Source organism: Enoplosus armatus, chromosome 16, assembly GCF_043641665.1.
Source record: "Enoplosus armatus isolate fEnoArm2 chromosome 16, fEnoArm2.hap1, whole genome shotgun sequence".
Lineage (NCBI taxonomy): Eukaryota > Metazoa > Chordata > Actinopteri > Centrarchiformes > Enoplosidae > Enoplosus > Enoplosus armatus.
In genome coordinates, this window is record NC_092195.1 from 9,185,224 (window position 1) to 9,205,677 (window position 20,454).

Here is a 20,454-nt window from a genome sequence, read left to right on the forward strand (position 1 = left end):
CCAGCCAATCAGTGGGTGTGAATTGTCGATAATGCTTTCTGGGATTATGCTTGTGTGCTGTTTGTTGACTGCATTAACTCTTTAACTCTCCCGTTTGTCATGTCTGTCCCATGATGCGGTGAGTTTGTCCATGGCAGGAAGGAAGAGGGGGGAAGTTGCACCGTTTGACTTCGCTCCGGAGAGTCTGTCCTCATTCAGTTTCCCCCGGTTATTTTACAGTAACTCCCGGGCGAGTTACTGCCTCCTTTAGGTTTTACACGGGGAATATGGCTGTGTTGAAGATACAAGACCAGGTAATGTTATCTAGCTATCTAGCGTTAGCTTTTATTTAACCTAAAGTTAAGTCATTGGTGTCACTTTTTGAAAAACTGATTAACGCTAGTTTGCTAATAGTGTTTCTATGTAACGTTGGTCAACACCGTGACACATTGATTGTTTATGTTAGTGATAGCTTAACTTTACTAACATTAAACGGCTAGGTTTATTTATGGTGCCTTAGCTAATCCAGGCTGGTGAATGACATTTTAAAATTAACGGTCTAATGGCTAAATTAATGTTGCTTTGGTTTGCCATCGTTCTTACCGTTAAGTCAACTGACATGTTAGCTAACTAGCTAGCGGTAACCAGTTAACAAAACAGTTAACGTAAGAACCTTGCCAACGTCACGTCACCTGTTGCCTTACGTTAACTTGGTTCAGTTAAAACGGTCGGTTTCATGTCAAATCAACGGTAACACGGTCGTTTGTCCGTTTTCTTCGGTGTTTTTGACTGTTGCTGTTTATTGCTTCTTCTGCTGCTGATGGACTGGTGAACACAGCTGGATAGCTGCGAGGTTAACATGGTGGCTAACTCCCTCGCTCTGCTAATGTTAGTTAGCTACTCAAACTCATGCAGGACACGTATTATGCCACCCCACTGTAAGGTTATTAACGTAAAGTTAGTGAAACGTATTATCCTGAATTGGATTGCATATTTCTGAATGAACTGACTGCAGGCCGATAATTTACTCAGGGAGTTTGCTTTGTCAGTTGTCTGGTTCAGCTCCCTGCACATTTTCTCCGGGGTAGCTGTGGGCAGTCACCTGTTGCTGGAGATAAGAAAGGCTGTCAGACTAAAATAGCAGGTGGTGCTGGCTCCAAAGTCTCCAGCTGTGGTCATGAATTGGACACTTTCCACAAGGTTAAATCAGTTGATATGAATACTTATGCGAACTAATGGCAGTGTAGTGGGTATTAGACACATGCGTAATAAGTAGTGGATTTAAACATGTTGTTTTAGTCACTTGTTTTTTTTTTTTAATTCCACCATTTGTTAAGTATAGCCAATCACATTAAGATGTGTTTATATGTTGCCTGACAAATTAAAGAAAATGCACAAAATATTTCAGTCCAGATAGTTTGTTTGTTCGTCACAGTATGTGCTTGACAGGCAGAGGGAAGTAATGGATTAGGAAAACATTTCAGTTTGCTTCAATGTATCAATCAACAGAAAGCTTAATCATAATCAGTATGAAAATACCAAATGTTTCTTGAATACAGCTTTTTAAGCATGATACTTTGCTTTCTCCTCTCCTTTTCATATCATTGTAAATTGAATGCAGATGTTTTATGAGTGTTAGTCAGAAAAAACTTAACAATTTAAAGCTGCTGATAAATATAATAATAACAATATAATAACAATTATTTTCATTCAAGTAATTATGGTAGACAAGTGCTTAGAAATAGACATCCTAATATGTGTTTGGGGGTAAATGATTATAGTACGATGTCATTTTGTAACTCTGTGGAGTTTGGTAAAAATTTGAACTTCAGTCAAAGTGGGTCAATGATTGTGCCGCTCCGTGGCCTGTCCTGGTCTGACCAGTCTTCCGGGCAGTCAGCAGGAACGCTACAAACGGAAGAGTGTGTGTGATTAGATCCCCCTCTCTATTCTCCATTGTTCTCTGTAGTGCTTGCTGACTGAGAGCTGGACAAAGAGACAAAAATAGTCACACTAAGAGGACAGAACTGGAGACAGGAATGAGTGTCACTTTTGGCAAAAGCTTCTATTTGTCCTCTAGAGGGCATCCTGTAGCTTTGGAGCAGGCAGAGTGTCCTAACCAGGCTAAGGTCCTGCCTGAAGAGAGAGGTGGTAGAGGCATTTAAGAGAACACACTCAATGAAAACAGAAGGTCAAGCATACAAGAGAGCATATTGTAGTTTTGGATGTGTTTACTTGCCTTTTCAGATGTGTCCATGATGCATACATCAGCAATATGCTGTTAATGGCTAGTAGCCAAAGAGCCTCTATGAAACAGCTTGTTTGTTCACTAGTGAAATGTGTACAGTACACATCCAGAACAATTGCTTTAGGTCCCCATTTCCCCTCATACTGTCAGGCTTATCCATTAAATGAATCATCATGACTGCGGCTCTGCTAGTAGACAGAGTCAGTGAGTTCCCGGCCATTGATACACACCGCCAAGCCAACACTTGGTCATCAGACATCACCAAAATCAATTTAAAATGTAAATTAAAGGTAAGAAGTAAATAAATAGACTACAATGTAATATGTAATGGAAGTAGCAACTTCCACAAAAGAGTCTACATGAAGATGAAGCTGTTTCATCACAGTCTGGCATGAATATCAATGTTGATTTCATATCAGGGTGTATTTTGGTGCATTAAAACTTTACTTTTATCAGTTCAGATCCATGTAATGTTAAGAACTCATCCTCAGTTTGCCATTAAGCTAGAGCATTTAATGGCTAGCATGTCGACATGTATGTGTAATCTCAGGACAGCAAAGATTTGTTCCAGATCACCCTCTCTTGATCTCTGAAATATCTAGATGTTAGCATCTTCATTGCTGCTGTTTGTGTGTGTGTGTGTGCTGGGACACACCCCCACACACACCCCCACACGCTGGCCTTTGTGTTTCTGGACTGGGATTACATTACGCATATTGCATCCTGTGGCAGGGTCACAGCAGAGGTCAGTGCAAGCTGCATACTTTCACTTACACATGCACAGTGTCACGTTGGGTCTCTCTCATGAAGTAAAGCTTGAATGTTGTATTTTATTTGTGAAGATATTGTGGCCTGCATCCTCTTCTTGTTGCCGTGAAATTAGGTTCACCTCTATGTTTTCCTCGTGTCCCATTGCAGTAGGAGCACCAGCTCAGCATTAACGGAGCAGACATTTGAGCTCTGCCTGCCCCAGTACATGTCCAACTCATCACAAAATACATTTTCAGTCAGACTGTCATGTTGCTTGTGTTTAGGAATGCTCATCTTTTGCTGTTGATCACTCTGTACTGAATGAAAAGTTTCCCTGCCTATTCCACATGCTTGCCTTGCTCGACTATACTTCCTGAGTCCTGATTGCATCTTTAAACACGCATGAATACACATACAGTTCACAGAAAGACTCGAGTCTGCTCTGTAAACATCTTTGGGCTACGTTCCTGAGAGCATCCCCAGTGCTAGCAAGTGGGATAGACAAAACACTGGTTGTTTGTTTATATACTTTGCTTCCCAAACATCATTCTTTATTTGTAACTTTTGAGGCAAATTTGTAATGTGAACGCAGTTGCTGTAGGAGCAGAAAGATTGTGTTTCATATTAAGTTTATAAATGGTAAGTCCATTACACTCAAAATCTAGGCCTGCAGAAAGACTCCATCCAACTGAATCTCTCCCTCTCATTTGCCCTCCCTCGCTCAGTCCCTCCCTCCGAGTTAATGGGGTTGTGTGGCTTGGCAAGATTGCTCTTTTTAGGATCTGTGTTGAATATGAAGGAGACTGAGGCACACACACACAGACATGCACGCACAGACTGGTCTTGTTAGCTACCCTCACATTCTCTGGCAAAGCCAGTTTGTTCCAGTTTTATAATGAGGAGATGGGGACTTTTGAAGCTATGCCACCGATACACCAAAGAGGATACTGGAATATACACACGTACACACACCAATCTGGTATCCATTTTCTTTTATTCTCACATTTAGAAGGAAGGCCACTTCTATATTTGAGGATGCAGACCACTAAAATCTTATTTAGCAAACTCTAAAAACAACACAACCTTGTAGTGTGTGTAGTGCATATGGTTTTGTTTTTAACATGCTGTGCGGGCTACAGGTTTTTAAAATTTTTTTAGCCATATAATAGAATATGAGGAGACCTTCAGCGCTTCACACCATTACTTTATTGTACAATACCAAAGATCAGAACTTTGTCGAGTGGATTAACACGGAATCCATTGAACAAGGATCAGAAAATCACAATACCGTTGTAAACATTCAGATATCCTGACAGTGTTGAAGCGCTGGACAAACAACATGGCATTGGTTGCTGAAGATAGCAGGGCTTTCAGTAAACAATCAATAGTGCTGTACCATCATTCTGTAACATCATCATCCCACTTACACGTTTGTTGTCACTTGTGACTTGATAATGATCAAGCATTAAAATAGGACCTTAAGTGTCCTTCAGTCCAGTGTTTCTCGCTTCCCTTGCCTTCATTTGAATCATTGCTCCCTCTTTATCTCTGGTTGTTTACATTCTGTTTTTTAAGTCATTTTGTTTCTCAGTTAACTTTCTGTAACCCGTTTGCACCCTTTGCTCTCCTGAGCCCCTCTTTGTCCTTTGCTCCATTCATCTTCAAGTTTCTTTGTGTTTTGTAGTGCTCTACATTAGATACCTGCCTACAATTATTCTCCCTCTCTCTTCCCTTCTATCCTGACTCCCCTCCCCTTTCCTTTCACTTTCTCTCTCTCTCTCTCTCTCTCTCTCTCTCTCTCTCTCTCTCTCTCTCTCTCTCTCTCTCTCTCTGTCTGCCTGCCTCTCCCCCTCCCCCTCCTCTCCCTCTCTCTGTCTCCTTTTGAAAGAGCTGGCTTCAGCAGTATGCCTGAAACGAGCGACGCATGCCCACACATACATTGGCTGCTACTGCCCCCGTCCACGCTAATCACAAGGTCTCTGTGTGTGTTTTCATCTGACGTGTGTGTATGTGTGTGTTCCTGGCTGCAGCACAGTAGCGAGGATATGTAGCTTCCTGTGTGCTGCTAGGCAGCCCAAGCTCATTCTGCCGCATGCCGCTTACCGCCACCATTACGCAGAGGAATTCCCTGCTGTCTCTGCTGCTGCTGCTCACAGAGAGTGCGAGTTTGGGTTAGGGAGAGGAGAGCGGAGGAGAGGGGACATGCAGCAAAGCAACACTGACAGATAGAGGACAGCGCTGGATTTCACATTGGATTTTACATGAAGATGTGCAGTGTTTGCTTACAAGGAAATCACGCTGTTTGTGGGAATGAATTGCGCACGTATGTAAGAGGGAACACTGTGTATTTATGTGTGTGTGTGTGAGAGAGGGTGTGTGAGTGATTGTGTTGGTGTGTGTGAGTGTTTGTTCCTGATGCGGTCAGAGCGGGCTAGCCGTGTGTGTATCGTGGTGCTGGAGGAGGTGGAGGAGGATGAGCCCTCCTCTTCACCCCCACCTCCTCAGCCCAAATCGTCCCCAGACCGCAGATCCCATCGTTCCTCTCGAAGGGCTGCCACTCAGGAGGACAAGGTGAGATTGGGTCCTTCTGTTTGGTTTTTCATTAATGGATTAGAATTTGCTGAGGTTTTGCCACCTTTAGGGTTTATATACAGTATTTTGTGTGAATGACTGCATTCACTGGGGTTTTAAACAGAGAAATGCATTTCTTATACCTGGCCTGAAGTTTAAACCCTTGCTGAAGTACATAGTTACACGTCCCATTGCATGAAAATACAATGCACTGCCAACGCTCGTCATCCAGTGCTAAATATACTCACCAATATAACCCTGCTATATGAGATGACTGCTGGTTTGTATAGATTATCAGTAAAGTCTGGGCCTTTGTAGTCTCCAGAGCTGGCTGTATAAAGGGCAAGCCTACCACTGAAACTTGGTGGTAAGCCTTTTCATCCTATGAAAGCTGCTCTTTGAAGTGTACACAGAGGAGGGGAAAGCCGGAGAAGATGTGCCGGCTCTGATGACAGGGTTTGTGCTCTTATTCCGTGTCTACCTTTTCCGATCTCTGACATAGTTGCAGTGGCCATCAGTGTAAAAGCCATGAGACAGATGCCGACATGCCTGACAGCCCCACTTATTTTTAGTTGGGACGAAATGAGAGAGGGATGGGGAAAACAGAGAGACCCACATCATAGTACTTATGTAGCAGTGAATGGTTTAACTTGGCAGCCCTTGCTGGGGGGAACGTGAGGGGTGCATGTGACAGAATATTATCAATGAGACCCACAGTACTCCCACAGACTTAACATACTTTTGTATCATGGCTGTGCGGTTTATTGTTCAGGAATGTATTGTGATACCAAGTATCAGCTGTGTAACAAATGTTTACATACTTACATTAGCCTAATTAGTTTCACTTTGATTTCTAACATCAAGGTTGTATTTGTTATCCAACGTAAAATTGAAGTCACAAAGACCATAAAAGAACCATAAATGTATTTTGAACCCAGTATCCAGAATTGAATTGTGTGCTTAAATTAGTGTTACTTCCCTTAACATTTAATATGAATGGACTCACTGTTCACAAATCCCACTCAGTATCAGGCACCATGCTCTCATGCTCATGCCAGCTGTTTACATTCACGCACATAGACGTACATAAATGAAACGAAAGTGAGAGATAATATCATAGAGGTGTGCCCAGTGTGTTTTTGTATCTGCCGTTCATTTGCAGCTTCTTCCTTCTGGGGAAATTTGTCATCTCATCTTAAGAACATGCATGCCTTGAATAACTTGTTTAAATTGTCCTAATAAATAGTTGAGACGCTTTAGTATTTGTGGATAAACTAGTCATTTTTTCATCCCTTTCCACTTATCTTTTACATCGCTATTTACATTCTTATCAGCTGGCCTCGCACCACGTGGCAAAAGAGCACAGCATTAACCCCTCACAGACTCAAACATTTACATAACGTGCATGCACGCGTGTATTTATGAGATGTATACTGCAGCTGCTACTGTCATAAACAAATTGATGATATACAGCCATTTGTGACCTTTGGCTCTCTCCCAGCTCAGGATTATAGTGTCTGTGTGAGAGACTCTTCCATTAGTAACTCTCATAACTCTCAATGATAACACAGTTGTCAGCATAGAAAATGACTGCCTTACAAATCGAGTATGTAGCAGTGTATATCAGCATTTCAACATCTTTTTTTTCTTCTTTTGTCTCTTCTGTCTTTTGTAGCCGTCTCTGTTAAGAGCCATCTTCAACGTGGACCCAGATGAAGTTCGCGCCCTCATATTCAAGAAAGAGGATGTCAACATTCAGGTAAGTCACTCTTCTTGCTATTTTCCCCTGATTTTCTCCCAATACATGTTGGTGTTCTGATCGCACCCTTGTGTATTAGTCTTTGACACTGTAGATTCACACACACACACCATGGCATATATAAAACACCAGGGAGAGCAGCAGTCAGCCAGCAGGCTACAATTGATCTGGGTTCCTATCGATCGACTGACTGACTGACTGAGAGTGCCTTCTGGCAGCTTCCCTGTCTTATATAGCTGTCAGCCAGGGCAGGACACATGAACTGTACATAACACTCCCTTCGCCGATGATTTAAGTTCATAACCTTCACTTGATAGCGCTCTCTGTCCGTTGTCTTTTTAAATATATTTCCTCAGTTTACACCACGTTCTGTTTTCCTATTCTTTGTTTTTCTCTCTGTGCTGTGTATAATGCTGGGGTCATCACACTGAGTCTTCTGGAGTCAGCAACATTGGCCCAGGCCTATTGCAGTCACATGACATTTGTTTATAGCCCCACTCTGTTGATTGCTCGCCTCTATACTGAAAGAGAGAGAGGTGGGGGGGCGGTAGCAGGGTGTGTTGAAGTGATGGAGCGGAGTGAAGAATACAAGTGAACACATGATGGACATTTTTCTCCCGGTGGCTCTAGTCTCATGTTACTTGTGGTCTGCAACAGTGTGAGGTCTATTGATTTGATTTTGGGCATGTCAGCCCGTCATGATGTGTGTTTGTATAAAAAAGAGGAATAATACACGTGCTTAAATGTATTCATTTTCTGTGTTTTGGGATCTCCTGTCAGGACAACGAGAAGCGGACGCCTCTGCATGCTGCAGCCTATCTGGGAGACGCTGAGATAATTGAACTGCTCATCCTCTCAGGTAAACACTACAGCCCATCTTTGCTACAATCTGTCAATCTATTGGGACATCCATTCCATTTAATTTCCACCTAATATCCGTCCACCTCTAGTATCAATTCTACTTGAAAGTTTACTAATCCATCCACACTGGCTGTTAGCAGACATCTCTGTATGCATCCATCTGGTGCTGTTTTTCATCTGTGCAACCACTACCATTAGCTCTCCTAAATTTGTAAACATGTATTATTAATTCACATAAACTAAACAGTAAATTATAAAAAATGACATGAAGATTTTGACATGAAAATTCATGTTGACCTTCACACTACTTTGTTTACCATCAGTTTAGCCCGCCCTCTTTCCATCCTGCCAATGCCTGTTTGTCATCTCTCTCATCCTCACATGTTGCTTCCCGTTCCGTCTGTAGTTTCTGTGTGTCTGCCCACTGCCCTGTGACTGTCACCCTCTCTTGGTGACCGGTGATTTATCAACCATCTGATAGGGTGTCGGCTTGACTTTCTGTGAAGTCAGCTGAGCATGTCAGGAGGTAGGGCCAATGCAGAAACAGAAGCGTAGTGTGGAAGTGCGTGTGTTCACTGTTTCTCAATCATGTGAAGAGCAAGCAACAGGTGCAGCTTCAGGGCTATTTTAACCCTCAAGCTGTGCCAAAGAGGATCATGGGAGTTTTATATCTTCCAGGCACTATTGGCTCACAACACCCCCTGCCCATAAGTCATGTAAAAAATTTTACATGACTTACGGGAAAGTAGATTTTAAATGTATCTTTCAATGTTCAGACATTTTTGCAGGTTTCCACCATATTTGCCTTTGCTGTGTCTGTCATTGTTGACATTTCTCTCTCTCTCTCTCTCTCTCTCTCTCTCTCTCTCTCTCTCTCCCTCTCGTCCAAGGAGCCAGAGTTAATGCCAAAGATAACAAGTGGTTGACTCCTCTTCACCGAGCTGTCGCCTCTTGTAGTGAGGTAACACATTACACACATGCTAATGTGTATACTGTGGTGACTCCACTGCAATCATGTGTCTATGTTCTTCTTTGTCACAAGCAATGACATGTCCACATGTCTCACAATGACGTTATTACAGCTTTTCATACCTTGGAGAAGTTCCCTGTTTGATAAGACAAATTCAACCCCACTACGGGGGGGCTTTCCCACTGACAATAGCAATGCATTGCAGTGAGACAGAAAACACAGGTTAGTGCAGCAACACACATACCAGATAGAATATCTTGTAGTTAGCTCACTGGCATGAGATGGAGAAAATTATTGCTGCTGGGATAATGTTTACAGACTTGAAAAATCTGGCCTGTGCACTGTGTTGGTGTTTCATAAACCTTCAAAATCTCTTTACCTATTCTGCTTGGTCCTGGGAAACATGCCCACACTAACACAGCCCCTTGCGTTGATTCTCCTTCTCAGTGCTATTGTCAGCCCCCTAAGAATAGCAAAGACTTTTATAACCACCCACACACAGCCACCTGCTCACACTGGCGTGTAGTTTGTTACACGGAGGCATGTTAGAAAATAGACCCTCTGTCTGCGCACTCTGACCTATTCTCACTCTCCATCCAGGATGCTGTGGCAGTGTTGCTGAAGCACAGTGCAGATGTTAATGCCCGGGACAAGAACTGGCAGACGCCACTCCATGTTGCTGCTAGCAACAAGGCTGTACGCTGCGCCGAGGCTTTGGTCCCGCTGCTTAGCAACGTCAACGTGTCTGACCGGGCCGGACGCACCGCCCTGCACCACGCTGCCTTCAGTGGACATGTAGAGGTCAGTCTCTTTTAGACGCACACAGAGACACTCGTACATACCAGCATACAGTTAATTTGCTTTTGTGTGATAGATGGTGAAGTTGCTGCTGTCCAGAGGAGCCAACATTAATGCATTTGACAAGAAGGACAGGAGAGCCATTCACTGGGGAGCCTACATGGGTGAGACTGTTATAATGTGCGCTTCAAATGCAAACACACTTTTTATGAGACTAGATGAGGCCTCTGTCTCTCCCTAGTCATGCACACTGCTTACTGTAAAGGCTAAATCCCCTTGTTGTACATGGTGAAATTAACATGTCTTGGACTCCTGTCATTTCTTCCCATACCGCCTCTGTTTCAGGTCACCTGGAGGTGGTGAAGTTGTTGGTGGCCAGCGGAGCAGAGGTCGACTGTAAGGACAAGAAAGCCTACACCCCACTCCATGCAGCCGCCTCCAGTGGCATGAGCAGCACAGTGCACTACCTGCTGAGCCTGGGGGTCCACGTTAGTACAAACACATACACATACATGCAACAGCAATGTCCTCAATGTGAATATAATGAGCCATGACCCTTCGACCTAGCTAAATCTTTAACTTTAAATATACAAGCTATTTTAAATGGTATCAAAATAATATTCTTGTGTCAATAAAATGTGTTCCTGAAAAACCATACATTCATAACATTTCTTCCCTACTGGCATAGGTGAACGAGGTGAACGCCTATGGCAACACTCCACTTCATTTGGCCTGTTACAATGGACAGGATGTGGTGGTCAGCGAGCTCATCGATGCAGGGGCCAACGTCAACCAGGTGTTTGCGCGTCTCTCTGTGCAAGATGGTATGTGCGTGGTAATTGTGTGTGTTTTTTAATTGTGTTATTTGATACTTCGCTTCAGGTGAACGAGAGGGGTTTCTCTGCTCTGCACTTTGCCTCATCTTCACGCCAGGGGGCGCTGTGCCAGGAGCTGCTGTTGGCCCACGGAGCTCACATCAACATGCGGGTGTGTCCATATGCAGATCAGATACACGTTCATACAAATACTGAAACACGCACATTTAGCTGAGAAACAATGTTTGTTTTATATTGATGCAGCTGAAGTGAGTGTATATACATCACCTGTACATATTATCGAAAGAACACATTTTAACATAACGAAAAGGAGCCTTTGTCCTCATCTCTTAGCAATGTGTATGCTGCCCAATATCTAGTGAATATTGAATTGACAGTGTTGTTAACACTTTGGTAGCAGTGATGGAAACTGATATTAGGTCCCCACAGCCTCAAGATGCAAGGCCATATGGAAGATGAGGGGGAGGGGGGGGCTCCCTGAGGCTGCAAGCTGCTCAGGGAATATGCGTGTGGGTGCACGTGTGATCCACAAGGGGGTCTAAGATAGCTTCTGTTCAATCTAAGCTTTCTAACACGACAGTATTAGACTCACAATGTAGTCTGCATGCACTGCAACACTGATGTATAGACTTAATACTCATAAATCATCTTTGTCTCTCCCTCCATCTGTCCAGAGTAAGGATGGTAAGACTCCCCTCCACATGGCAGCGACCCATGGAAGGTTCTCCTGCTCTCAGGCGCTCATTCAAAATGGTGAGAAGCCTGTACAGTCTGCTGTCTGCTTCATCCCTGAATTATTATTATTATTATTATACATTAGTTTGCATGTCCTGGTAGTGATTGTAATTGTGGTATATATGCGGCACATATATTTTTCTCCGCTTTGTGTTTTAATGGAAGTACATACATATACCCTTTATTCGTGTGTGTGTGTGTAGAAGCTGAGATTGATTGTGAGGACAAGAGCAGAAGCACTGCCATTCACATTGCTGCCCGCTATGGCCATGAGCTCATCATCACAGCACTCATCAAACATGGAGCCAACACCGCCAAGTTAGTAACAACTGACATTTAACCATCTGTATATCTTCCCACTGAATATAATCTATGCTTCAGTAATAACAAGCACACATGAAAAGGGAACAATTTGACTAGATGGTTAAACTCAAGATCAAACATTCTTTCAGCCTCTTTTTTTTCTGTCATTAAAAATGCACCCATGCTCCCACACCGTACCCTCCATGTCCTGTGACGACTTGCCTTCTCTGCCTTCAATCGTCTCAGGAGAGGCATTCATGGGATGTTCCCTCTGCACCTGGCAGCTCTCAGCGGCTTCTCAGATTGCTGCAGGAAGCTGCTGTCCTCAGGTACATTCATGCTGACACCATTCCTGTCACTAGAATCACCTAGTTGACATCCTAATTGATGCCGATTGCATATTTGCGTAGGGTTTGACATAGACACCCCTGACGACTTTGGAAGGACCTGTCTACATGCTGCTGCTGCTGGAGGGTGAGTCATCATTCCTGCTTACTGCCTTACTATTGTTTCATTTCTGAGCCTCTTTTTACGCTTTTCCTTGTTCCTTATTGAAACGTGCACTGAAATGTTATCCGTGCACTTGATTACAGTAGATTGATATTTCAACAAAACATCACTGTTAAAGCTGTCTCTCTGACCAGGAACCTGGAGTGTCTGAACCTGCTGTTAAACATAGGAGCGGACTTTAACAGGAAAGACAACTTTGGAAGGTGAGCCAAGCATGTAGTTTAATTCTTAGGATGCTATGAATAGAAACAAAATAAGGTCTGAAGACAGAGGTAGACTGTTGATCACATTTTGGGGAGTAGAGGGACAGTAAGTCCTCACTGAGATAAATAATAGCTGATGTTGACTCTCCGGCCGTCCCAGGACCCCACTACACTATGCATCAGCCAACTGTAACTACCAGTGTGTGTTTGCCTTGGTGGGCTCCGGGGCAAGCGTCAATGAGCTGGACCAGAGAGGATGCAGCCCCCTGCACTACGCGGCTGCAGCGGACACTGATGGAAAGTAAGTTTTGCTCTGTGTTTAATTGTTACAGTTTATAGTGAAGTATCAAAGTGTATCAAAGAATCCTCAAAAAAATGTGTTTGTCTAATCTCTTTTGCCTTTGTCAGGTGTGTGGAGTACCTGTTGAGGAACGATGCTGATCCAGGAGTGAGAGACAAACAGGGTTACAGTGCAGTGCACTATGCCTCAGCCTATGGACGCACGCTCTGCTTGGAACTGGTGCGTACAGCTACCTGTGTATGTCCTATAGAAGGTTAGAAAATCTGAAAAATCATGTAAATTGAATGTCTTCTGTGTGCTAAAAGGTTTTCGAACAGCACAGTTCACTTGTCATGGTATCATAAACAGCCTTTGTCTGCGTTTCTTTCAGATGGCAAGTGAGACACCTCTTGATGTGGTAAGAAAGACTTTTCAAACATGCGCTTACAATGATTCTTTTGTACGTTGCTCCCTCTGTTGGACAGATGGGGAACATGGTGGTTAGATCATCTGGTGAGCAGATGAAGCTACTGTGAAACCTCTCTTGTTATTAGTTTGATAACAATTGGCAGGTCAACATTGTACTTTTTAACCTAAAACTCCTCGGGGCGCACACCTTTGCAGAGCACTCTTAATCTCCTGTGCAGCTGCTTCTTATTGTCTTTGAATATATTTGGAGCACATGGAGCAATGTGACTGGCTTAAATGTCTGTGCAACTCTAATGAGGCAGTGACTTGCCGTGTGCACAAACGTGGATCTGAAATGAGAAATATGTGAACCATCTCTTTATTTCAGTTAATGGACACATCAGGAACAGACATGCTGAGTGACTCAGAGTGCCAGGCCCCCGTCAGTCCACTCCACCTGGCGGTGAGTTAAGGGATTTGTCAGTGTGTCTCGCTCACACAGTCTCTCAGATTTCACAGTCTCTTCCATGTCTATTAGTATTAGACATAAAGGAAGTCTGTCTGTTGGTGTGTGTCTTCCACTGATTTAGGCTTACCATGGACACTGTGGAGCTTTAGAGGTCCTCTTGTCGTCCCTTCTGGAAGTGGACGTTTGCAGCCCAGAGGGCCGGACCCCCCTCAGCCTGGCCTGCTCCAGGGGTCATCAGGAGTGTGTCTCCCTGCTGCTGCACCATGGCTCCTCACCCATGACCCGTGACTACACACACAAAAAGACAGCCATACATGCTGCAGGTACACACACAGACACATACAACTATCACATCACTTGAATGATAATTATTTATTTTCTGGCTTTTAAAATGGAAAACATGTTGCTTTAGAAAAATAACTCATGCCCTAGCATGTGTGTGTGTCTGTCTGCCGTAGCTATGAATGGCCACCAAGAGTGCCTGCGCCTGCTCATGAGCCACAACGACCAACACATTAATGTGGACTCACAAGACACCAATGGACAGTGAGTGTGTGTGCATAGACAAAATGGCTTAGGCTGGAGGCTTTCACTCAGCTTATTATGATACTCTTTTGTTTGAGGAGATTACTTTAACTAGTTTCACCAGAAAATAAATCCAATAACTGTGTTAAAACATATTTCCACACTGTTTACAGGACTCCTCTGATGTTGGCAGTGCTGAATGGACACACAGAGTGTGTGTTCTCTCTACTCAGTCAAGGAGCCAGTGTAGAGAATCAGGACCGCTGGGGTAGGACGGCACTACATGGAGGGGTGAGACATTCACACACACCCACTAACATTACAACTGAATTTATAATATTTTATTTATAATATATTCATCATTTTGCACTTTGTAATTTTTCACACAGGCGGTGACAGGCCAGGAGGAGTGTGTGGAGGCCCTCCTCCAGCGGGGGGCCAGTGTGTGTGTCAGGGACATCCGGGGCCGCTCCCCACTTCACCTGGCATCCGCTTGCGGCCGCGTGGGTGTCCTGGGTGCCCTGCTGCAGGCCACCACCACCTCACACACTCACACACACCTCACTGACAACCAGGGCTACACGCCGCTGCACTGGGCCTGCTACAATGGTACGGGGACACAGCAGGACACACTCGAGAAACATGTCTGTTCTGTATGAAAGTAGTATTCACATCTGTTCCTCCCTTTGTCCTCTCTCTGTTTAGGATATGATGCTTGTGTGGAGGTGTTGTTAGACCAAGAGGTGTTCAAGAAGATTAAGGGCAACTCTTTCAGTCCACTGCACTGCGCTGTGTAAGACAATGTATCTGTTTGTACCAACGTAGATGTATGTAGATGGACGCTGGTTTGAGGGTATGTGACTGTGTGTGTTGTGTGTTTCAGTATGAACGATAACGAGGGAGTGGCTGAGATGTTAATTGACTCCCTGGGCACAGCTATCATCAACAGCACTGACTCCAAGGGCAGGTGAGAGATGCAAACAGACTCGAATTACACCACCTTTTTATGGAAGTTGTTTGGGGTGAGCAAAAGCTCTGCTAGTTTATTGTTAACTGTGTGTGTCGACGCAGGACCCCCCTCCACGCTGCAGCTTTTTCCGACCACGTGGAGTGTGTTTCCCTTCTGCTGAGCCACGGAGCTCAGGCAAACGTAGTCGACACACACGTGTGCAGGACACCACTGATGATGGCAGCTCTCAACGGACAGACCAATACCGTGGGTCAGTACACCCACTGACACATAGATACACCTTTGGCTTTCAATTTCTAAACCTTTGACATGTAATCGTCTCCATTCATGTGTTGCAGAGGTGTTGGTGAGCAGTGCTAAAGCAGACTTGTCACAACAGGATACCAATAGGAACACAGCATTACATCTGGCTTGCAGCAAGGTAATAACCATTCATCAGAGACAGGAAGTGCTTTTTTATTCACTGGCAATGGTGAATTATTAATTAACATGTCACCACACACGTCTGGATGTCTGACTAAAGTGATTGTTCGTCACTTTGTTGCTCTTTCTTCCTCTCAGGGTACTGAGACGAGTGCCTTGTTGATTCTGGAGAAGATCAGCGACAGGAACCTCATCAACTGCACCAATGCTGCTCTCCAGACGTACGTAGCATTCCCAGGGTGCTGTGCAGCGGGGTAATCTAAGTTGAGACTGGACACATTTTAACAGTGTTATCTCCCTCCACCTTCCTGCAGGCCCCTGCACGTAGCAGCCAGGAGGGGATTGACAGTGGTGGTCCAGGAGCTGCTGGGGAAAGGAGCCAGTGTGTTAGCAGTGGACGAGAACGGTCAGCTTTCATTTTTCTGCTGTAGCACACACCTCACTGTTCACATGTACTTCCAGAGCAAAGCGTGGCCTCTTTTTTTACTCTCTTAACTTACTCCTAGGTTACACTCCGGCTCTGGCCTGCGCTCCCAGCCGTGACGTGGCCGACTGCCTGGCGCTCATCCTCAACTCCATGATGCCCACCTCCCCTATGGTCACCATAGCAGCTTTGCCTGCTCTTTCTCTCACTCAGACAGTCATCAACCACCACCCCACCTCCAACCACATCTCTAAAGGTGTGGCCTTTGACACGCCACCCCCTCTGAGGCCTGACCATGCCTCCTACTGCAGGCCGGAGCGCCCGCTGTCCTCTGTCACTGGGGACGATGAACTGAATGACTCAGATTCAGAGACATACTAAGGACAGACCTGCTATTGGATGGAGCCCCACAATACTGGCAGGCTAGCCAGCCACTCAGGAGCCTTAAAAGATCACTGACAAGGAAGCAAAAGAGAGAAAAGAGGGAGAAAATAGAGCCAGTGTTCAGATTATTTTTAGGTAAGCCTCTTCAAATCTAAAAATAACCCTTGTTGGAAACCAGACGTTTGTTTCCTAAAGGTGCATACCCATGTGGTGGAAAATAATGTACTAAAATATAGAATAAGGTGAATACACACTACATTTCTCTCAGACAGTATCACTGTATGGTCAGTAACATGGCCAGTGTCTTTTTAAATTTAAAGCAATGTTGTTTTACTTTTTAAATTAAGCTCCTATTTGCTGATACGTTCTGGAGTGGTTTTAAGCCTTTTCACAGTTTTTCCTTCAACTATTACTAGGAGCGCTTCTACTGGAGAAAAGCTCAGAGGGCTGCTTTTTTTGGCACGATTGTCTGAGGAAAAGGCAGAGGGACACTCTTATGGGACCAGGAGATTGATTACTGTTTTCCCTTATGTACTTTTGAGTTTTTATTCAGAGTTCTTCTTCAAGTTAACGTGGCAGACACTGATGGCTGTCACTGACACACATTGGTAATGGGAGAGGAAGTCATTATTGAATCCTATGAATTTATTCCAAGTGGAGACTGAATCTTTTGGAGCTGAGTCTGGCAGCAGGTGGATGTGAGACCCATTTACTGAATGACTGGACCACGAGTCAATTGATTGACGACCCGAATGAGCGGCCCAAGGAACTTTTAACTTGCAATGCTGTAACTACTCAATGTCTGTGTACTGTACTGGAGTGAGGGGAAAATGGCTGACACTGTGTATATGTGTGTGTGACAGTGTGTGTGTGCACGTTTGTGTGTGCGAGAGAGAGAAATTAATAAATATTGCCTTTTGAGGAACAAGCAACTTTCAGGCAGAGGATGAACGCTACTTGGTGCAATGTTTGTAAAGATTAAGTAATGAATGAATAAAGATATTTGTTTTTGGTTTATTGCAGTGTTTATATATGACAGAAGACAGATGTGTGGCAGCTGAATTGTCATTATCGGTCTTGGTCAGGACATTTTTACGTATTTGATATTTTTTCCAGACACACACATCTATTCCAAAGCAGCTCATTCATTGTCCAGGTGATACATTCGTCCGTACAGACAGGCAGTGACCAGCCCACCAGTCATGTTTGAGTGTTTCATGGTCACTCTGCCATCTGCGGCTTTTTCAAGATGCTCTGGCTGCTCCAGGACCAGCTTACTAGCCAAAACTGATGGGTGCACATATCTGGTCCTAAACTTCCCCTCCAACAGGAAGTCCATTTTAGACTCAGCTTCTTCCACTTCCTGTCCACAGGAACTGACGTCCAACCCTGCACAGCGGACTAGTGCACACACCTGCAACAGAGATGTGATCAATGTGACACGAGTCTCATGAAGCAGTTTTAAATATCCAAAAGTCTTCTCATTCATACCTGCAGAGCGTAGCGTCCGTTCACAGTGTGTGTTCCCGCAAATGCTCCCAATGCGTAGAGCTCTTTACTGCTACCTTGTGGAAATCGCCGGTACTGCAGGTGACAGCAAAAGCTGCCATTACACACGCTCACTTTGTCCTCTGTCTTGTTTAAGAGGACAAATGTAAATGGATCGTACATCATGGATGAGATGAAGGTGGAGGAGGAGGGAGGGACTTGGGTAGCAGTTTCAGGTGGAGGAGAATCAAAACAGCTCTCCTGGTGACAGTATCTGGAGTCTGTAGCTGTACCTGATGTGGACTCACCACTAAGTAGCCCCTCCTCCGTGGCCACGCTCTGCCCCACCCACAGGGGGTCTAAGACTGGCACCCTGGCCACCAGCAGCCTGCCCTCCTCTGAGTCTCCTTTCTGGGCGTGGTGGTAGGTGGCAGAAAAAGGGGTGTAGATACCACTTCCCGTCATGATCAGTCGGTCGTTACGAACGTTGGCCGCTAGCAGGGTGACATTGGCACCCAAGCTGAACGCCCGCTGGAACTGGATCGTGTCCAGTAGAGGGAGCTGGTTCATCCAGGCTGTGGGGAAGATCAGCTGACGCACACCCTAAAAGCGGTCCAAAGAGAGACGGATGTTACTAAAAGAGAAGACCAAACACAGGGATGTAGAGTTGGGTACAGAATTTCAGTGTGGCTGTTTTTCTACCCTCTCCACCAGGGTAACTGTGGGCTTGTGGAAAAGGATGTCAAAGCAGGTGATGAGGCCAAACCTCCCAGCAAAGGGCGTCTCAAACGATATGATCTCAGGTTGAGGTGGCATGTCAAAGGCCTCCTCAAAGTAGAGGTTGTGTTTATGGTAGCGTGCCACCAGCAGGCCATCTGACCTGTATGAAAGAAGACAGTGTGAACAGTTCACATAGACGAGGGAATTATGTATTGGTGCACTTGCTGGACTTCTGCTAACCTACTTCAATTTTTAAGATCTACAATGCACCTGAAAACCACATTGGTGTTAAACTGCCAGCGTCCATCAGCGGGACAGGATGAGGAGGGGTCGGTCTTCAGGGGGCAGGGCTGCAGGTCAGCCATGTTGGCCACCAGGTAGAGGTTGTAACGACGGGCCATACAGCTCAACCGCTGGAGAACCTGTGAAAAACACAACCACACTCCAATGTGATTTATATTCTCAGACTGGTGTTGCAGGAGTGAAGGCTCTGGGCAGCCTAGTGGTGTCTCCATGTTGAGGCAATCCTCACCACAGCAGTGTATCATGTCAGTATGACCAAATCTAGAAGTATGATTGTGCACCTCTGTGTTGTTGTGTTTGCCCGGCTCTGTGCAGGGGTTCCAGCTCTCCTGCTGGGGGTCCGGAATGGTTTCTAGGTAGCCAGAGATTGACGACCGGCTGAAGTTGAAACCCTGAAGACCATCTTCAGGAAAAACCAGGATCTGGGCCCCCTGACCAAGTGGAGATGTGGGCAGAGCATAGAGATGAGACAGGAGACAAACTTCATAACTGTAGTCAGACTTCACTTGGGAACACTGACTCGTTTGCAGTAATGCCTCCCTACCATCACACGTTTGAAGAATGGCCTTTTTACTTCATACTATTCTCACTGTGCTTTGAAGTTGTGCCACTGATCAAACAAACTGATTCTTAAATTTAGTGTCCTCTGTTTGATCCAAGCTCATGTTACTGTAAAATATTCTGTCTGACAACGGCAGTAACCTCTTTGACTTAAGGGGTCCAATGTAGTATTGTTTGACTGTTTCAGCAAAGAAATATGGTCCAGAAAAGTTGTGACATACAGGACAAAGTCTCTAACACTGTAGGCAGTTTGACTTTGAATTACCTTTACCCTCCTTTGAAGACAATGCAGTCCAATTTGTAAGCTTTCACTGCACCTGAGAGAATGAGCTACCTCAATTTCAAGCATATACTTTTGAAGGATATGGATATACTGGAGAAACAGAAGTGTTATTTATGAAGCGAGCAATAAGCCACATTGTTCCTTTGACTTAAAGACCAAACATTTCTAACTCTCTCCTCCTGTCCTGTCCATACCTGCTGAGAGGCCCGGGCAGCCTGCTCCTCGTAGACATCCAGGTTTTTCTGCATATGCTGCAGGGCAGCTGGGCGGGACAGGGGGACATGAGGCTCCGGGTTCAGGATTAAGTAGTGTTCGTACACAGCAGCAATGTACGAGGGTTCAACGACGGACTCTGTTTGAACGACGGCCGACGTTAAAGAAAAACTGACCAAAACGACAACGAACGAAAACATTGTTTCTTCCCTGCGACACATGAATGGTGTACGTTAACCACAGACTGTAACCCAGACGGGCTAGTTACACAGAGAACATGAGAGGTCAAAAGTCCTACTTCAGGCTCTTGCGAAATAGTGTTGTATTTACGTTATAAATCTAGATCCACATGGGTCATAGTGTGTGCAGTAGCTCCATGTTTTACGTTTTCAAAGACTTATCCTAGTGACTCCCCAGGACGGATCACAGAAAACCGCTTTCTCACAGCACTAGCGGCAACCTGGCAACTAGACGTAGATA

The 20,454-nt window shown here is 44.8% G+C and overlaps 2 protein-coding genes across 4 annotated transcripts; one reads left to right on the forward strand and one right to left on the reverse strand.

Annotated features, from left to right (window-relative positions):
* The first annotated feature begins 266 nt into the window (after positions 1-266).
* LOC139299039 (serine/threonine-protein phosphatase 6 regulatory ankyrin repeat subunit A) lies at positions 267-17,421 on the forward strand. Of its 3 annotated transcripts, none has more exons than XM_070921912.1 (29): positions 267-293; positions 7,224-7,307; positions 8,088-8,166; positions 9,059-9,129; positions 9,739-9,939; positions 10,013-10,100; positions 10,282-10,424; positions 10,625-10,732; positions 10,819-10,923; positions 11,447-11,525; positions 11,711-11,825; positions 12,057-12,139; positions 12,221-12,284; positions 12,455-12,523; positions 12,684-12,824; positions 12,932-13,043; positions 13,195-13,221; positions 13,600-13,674; positions 13,802-14,003; positions 14,139-14,226; positions 14,379-14,496; positions 14,595-14,814; positions 14,911-14,998; positions 15,089-15,172; positions 15,277-15,425; positions 15,514-15,596; positions 15,737-15,819; positions 15,913-16,004; positions 16,105-17,421. In XM_070921912.1, exons 1-29 carry the CDS (start codon positions 267-269, stop codon positions 16,401-16,403), a joined length of 3,177 nt encoding a protein of 1,058 aa, XP_070778013.1. In that variant the 3' UTR covers positions 16,404-17,421. The 3 variants fall into 3 exon arrangements, with proteins under 3 accessions (XP_070778013.1, XP_070778012.1, XP_070778014.1); XM_070921913.1 differs by lacking the exon at positions 267-293 and adding an exon at positions 5,393-5,548; XM_070921911.1 differs by lacking the exon at positions 13,195-13,221 and having other exon boundaries at positions 12,863-13,043.
* Positions 17,407-20,195, reverse strand: btd (biotinidase). The gene is made up of 6 exons (XM_070921202.1): positions 19,956-20,195; positions 19,199-19,348; positions 18,885-19,036; positions 18,597-18,774; positions 17,898-18,497; positions 17,407-17,820 (listed from the first exon to the last, which is right to left on the reverse strand). Exons 1-6 carry the CDS (start codon positions 20,193-20,195, stop codon positions 17,548-17,550), a joined length of 1,593 nt encoding a protein of 530 aa, XP_070777303.1. The 3' UTR covers positions 17,407-17,547.
* Positions 20,196-20,454: the final 259 nt, after the last annotated feature.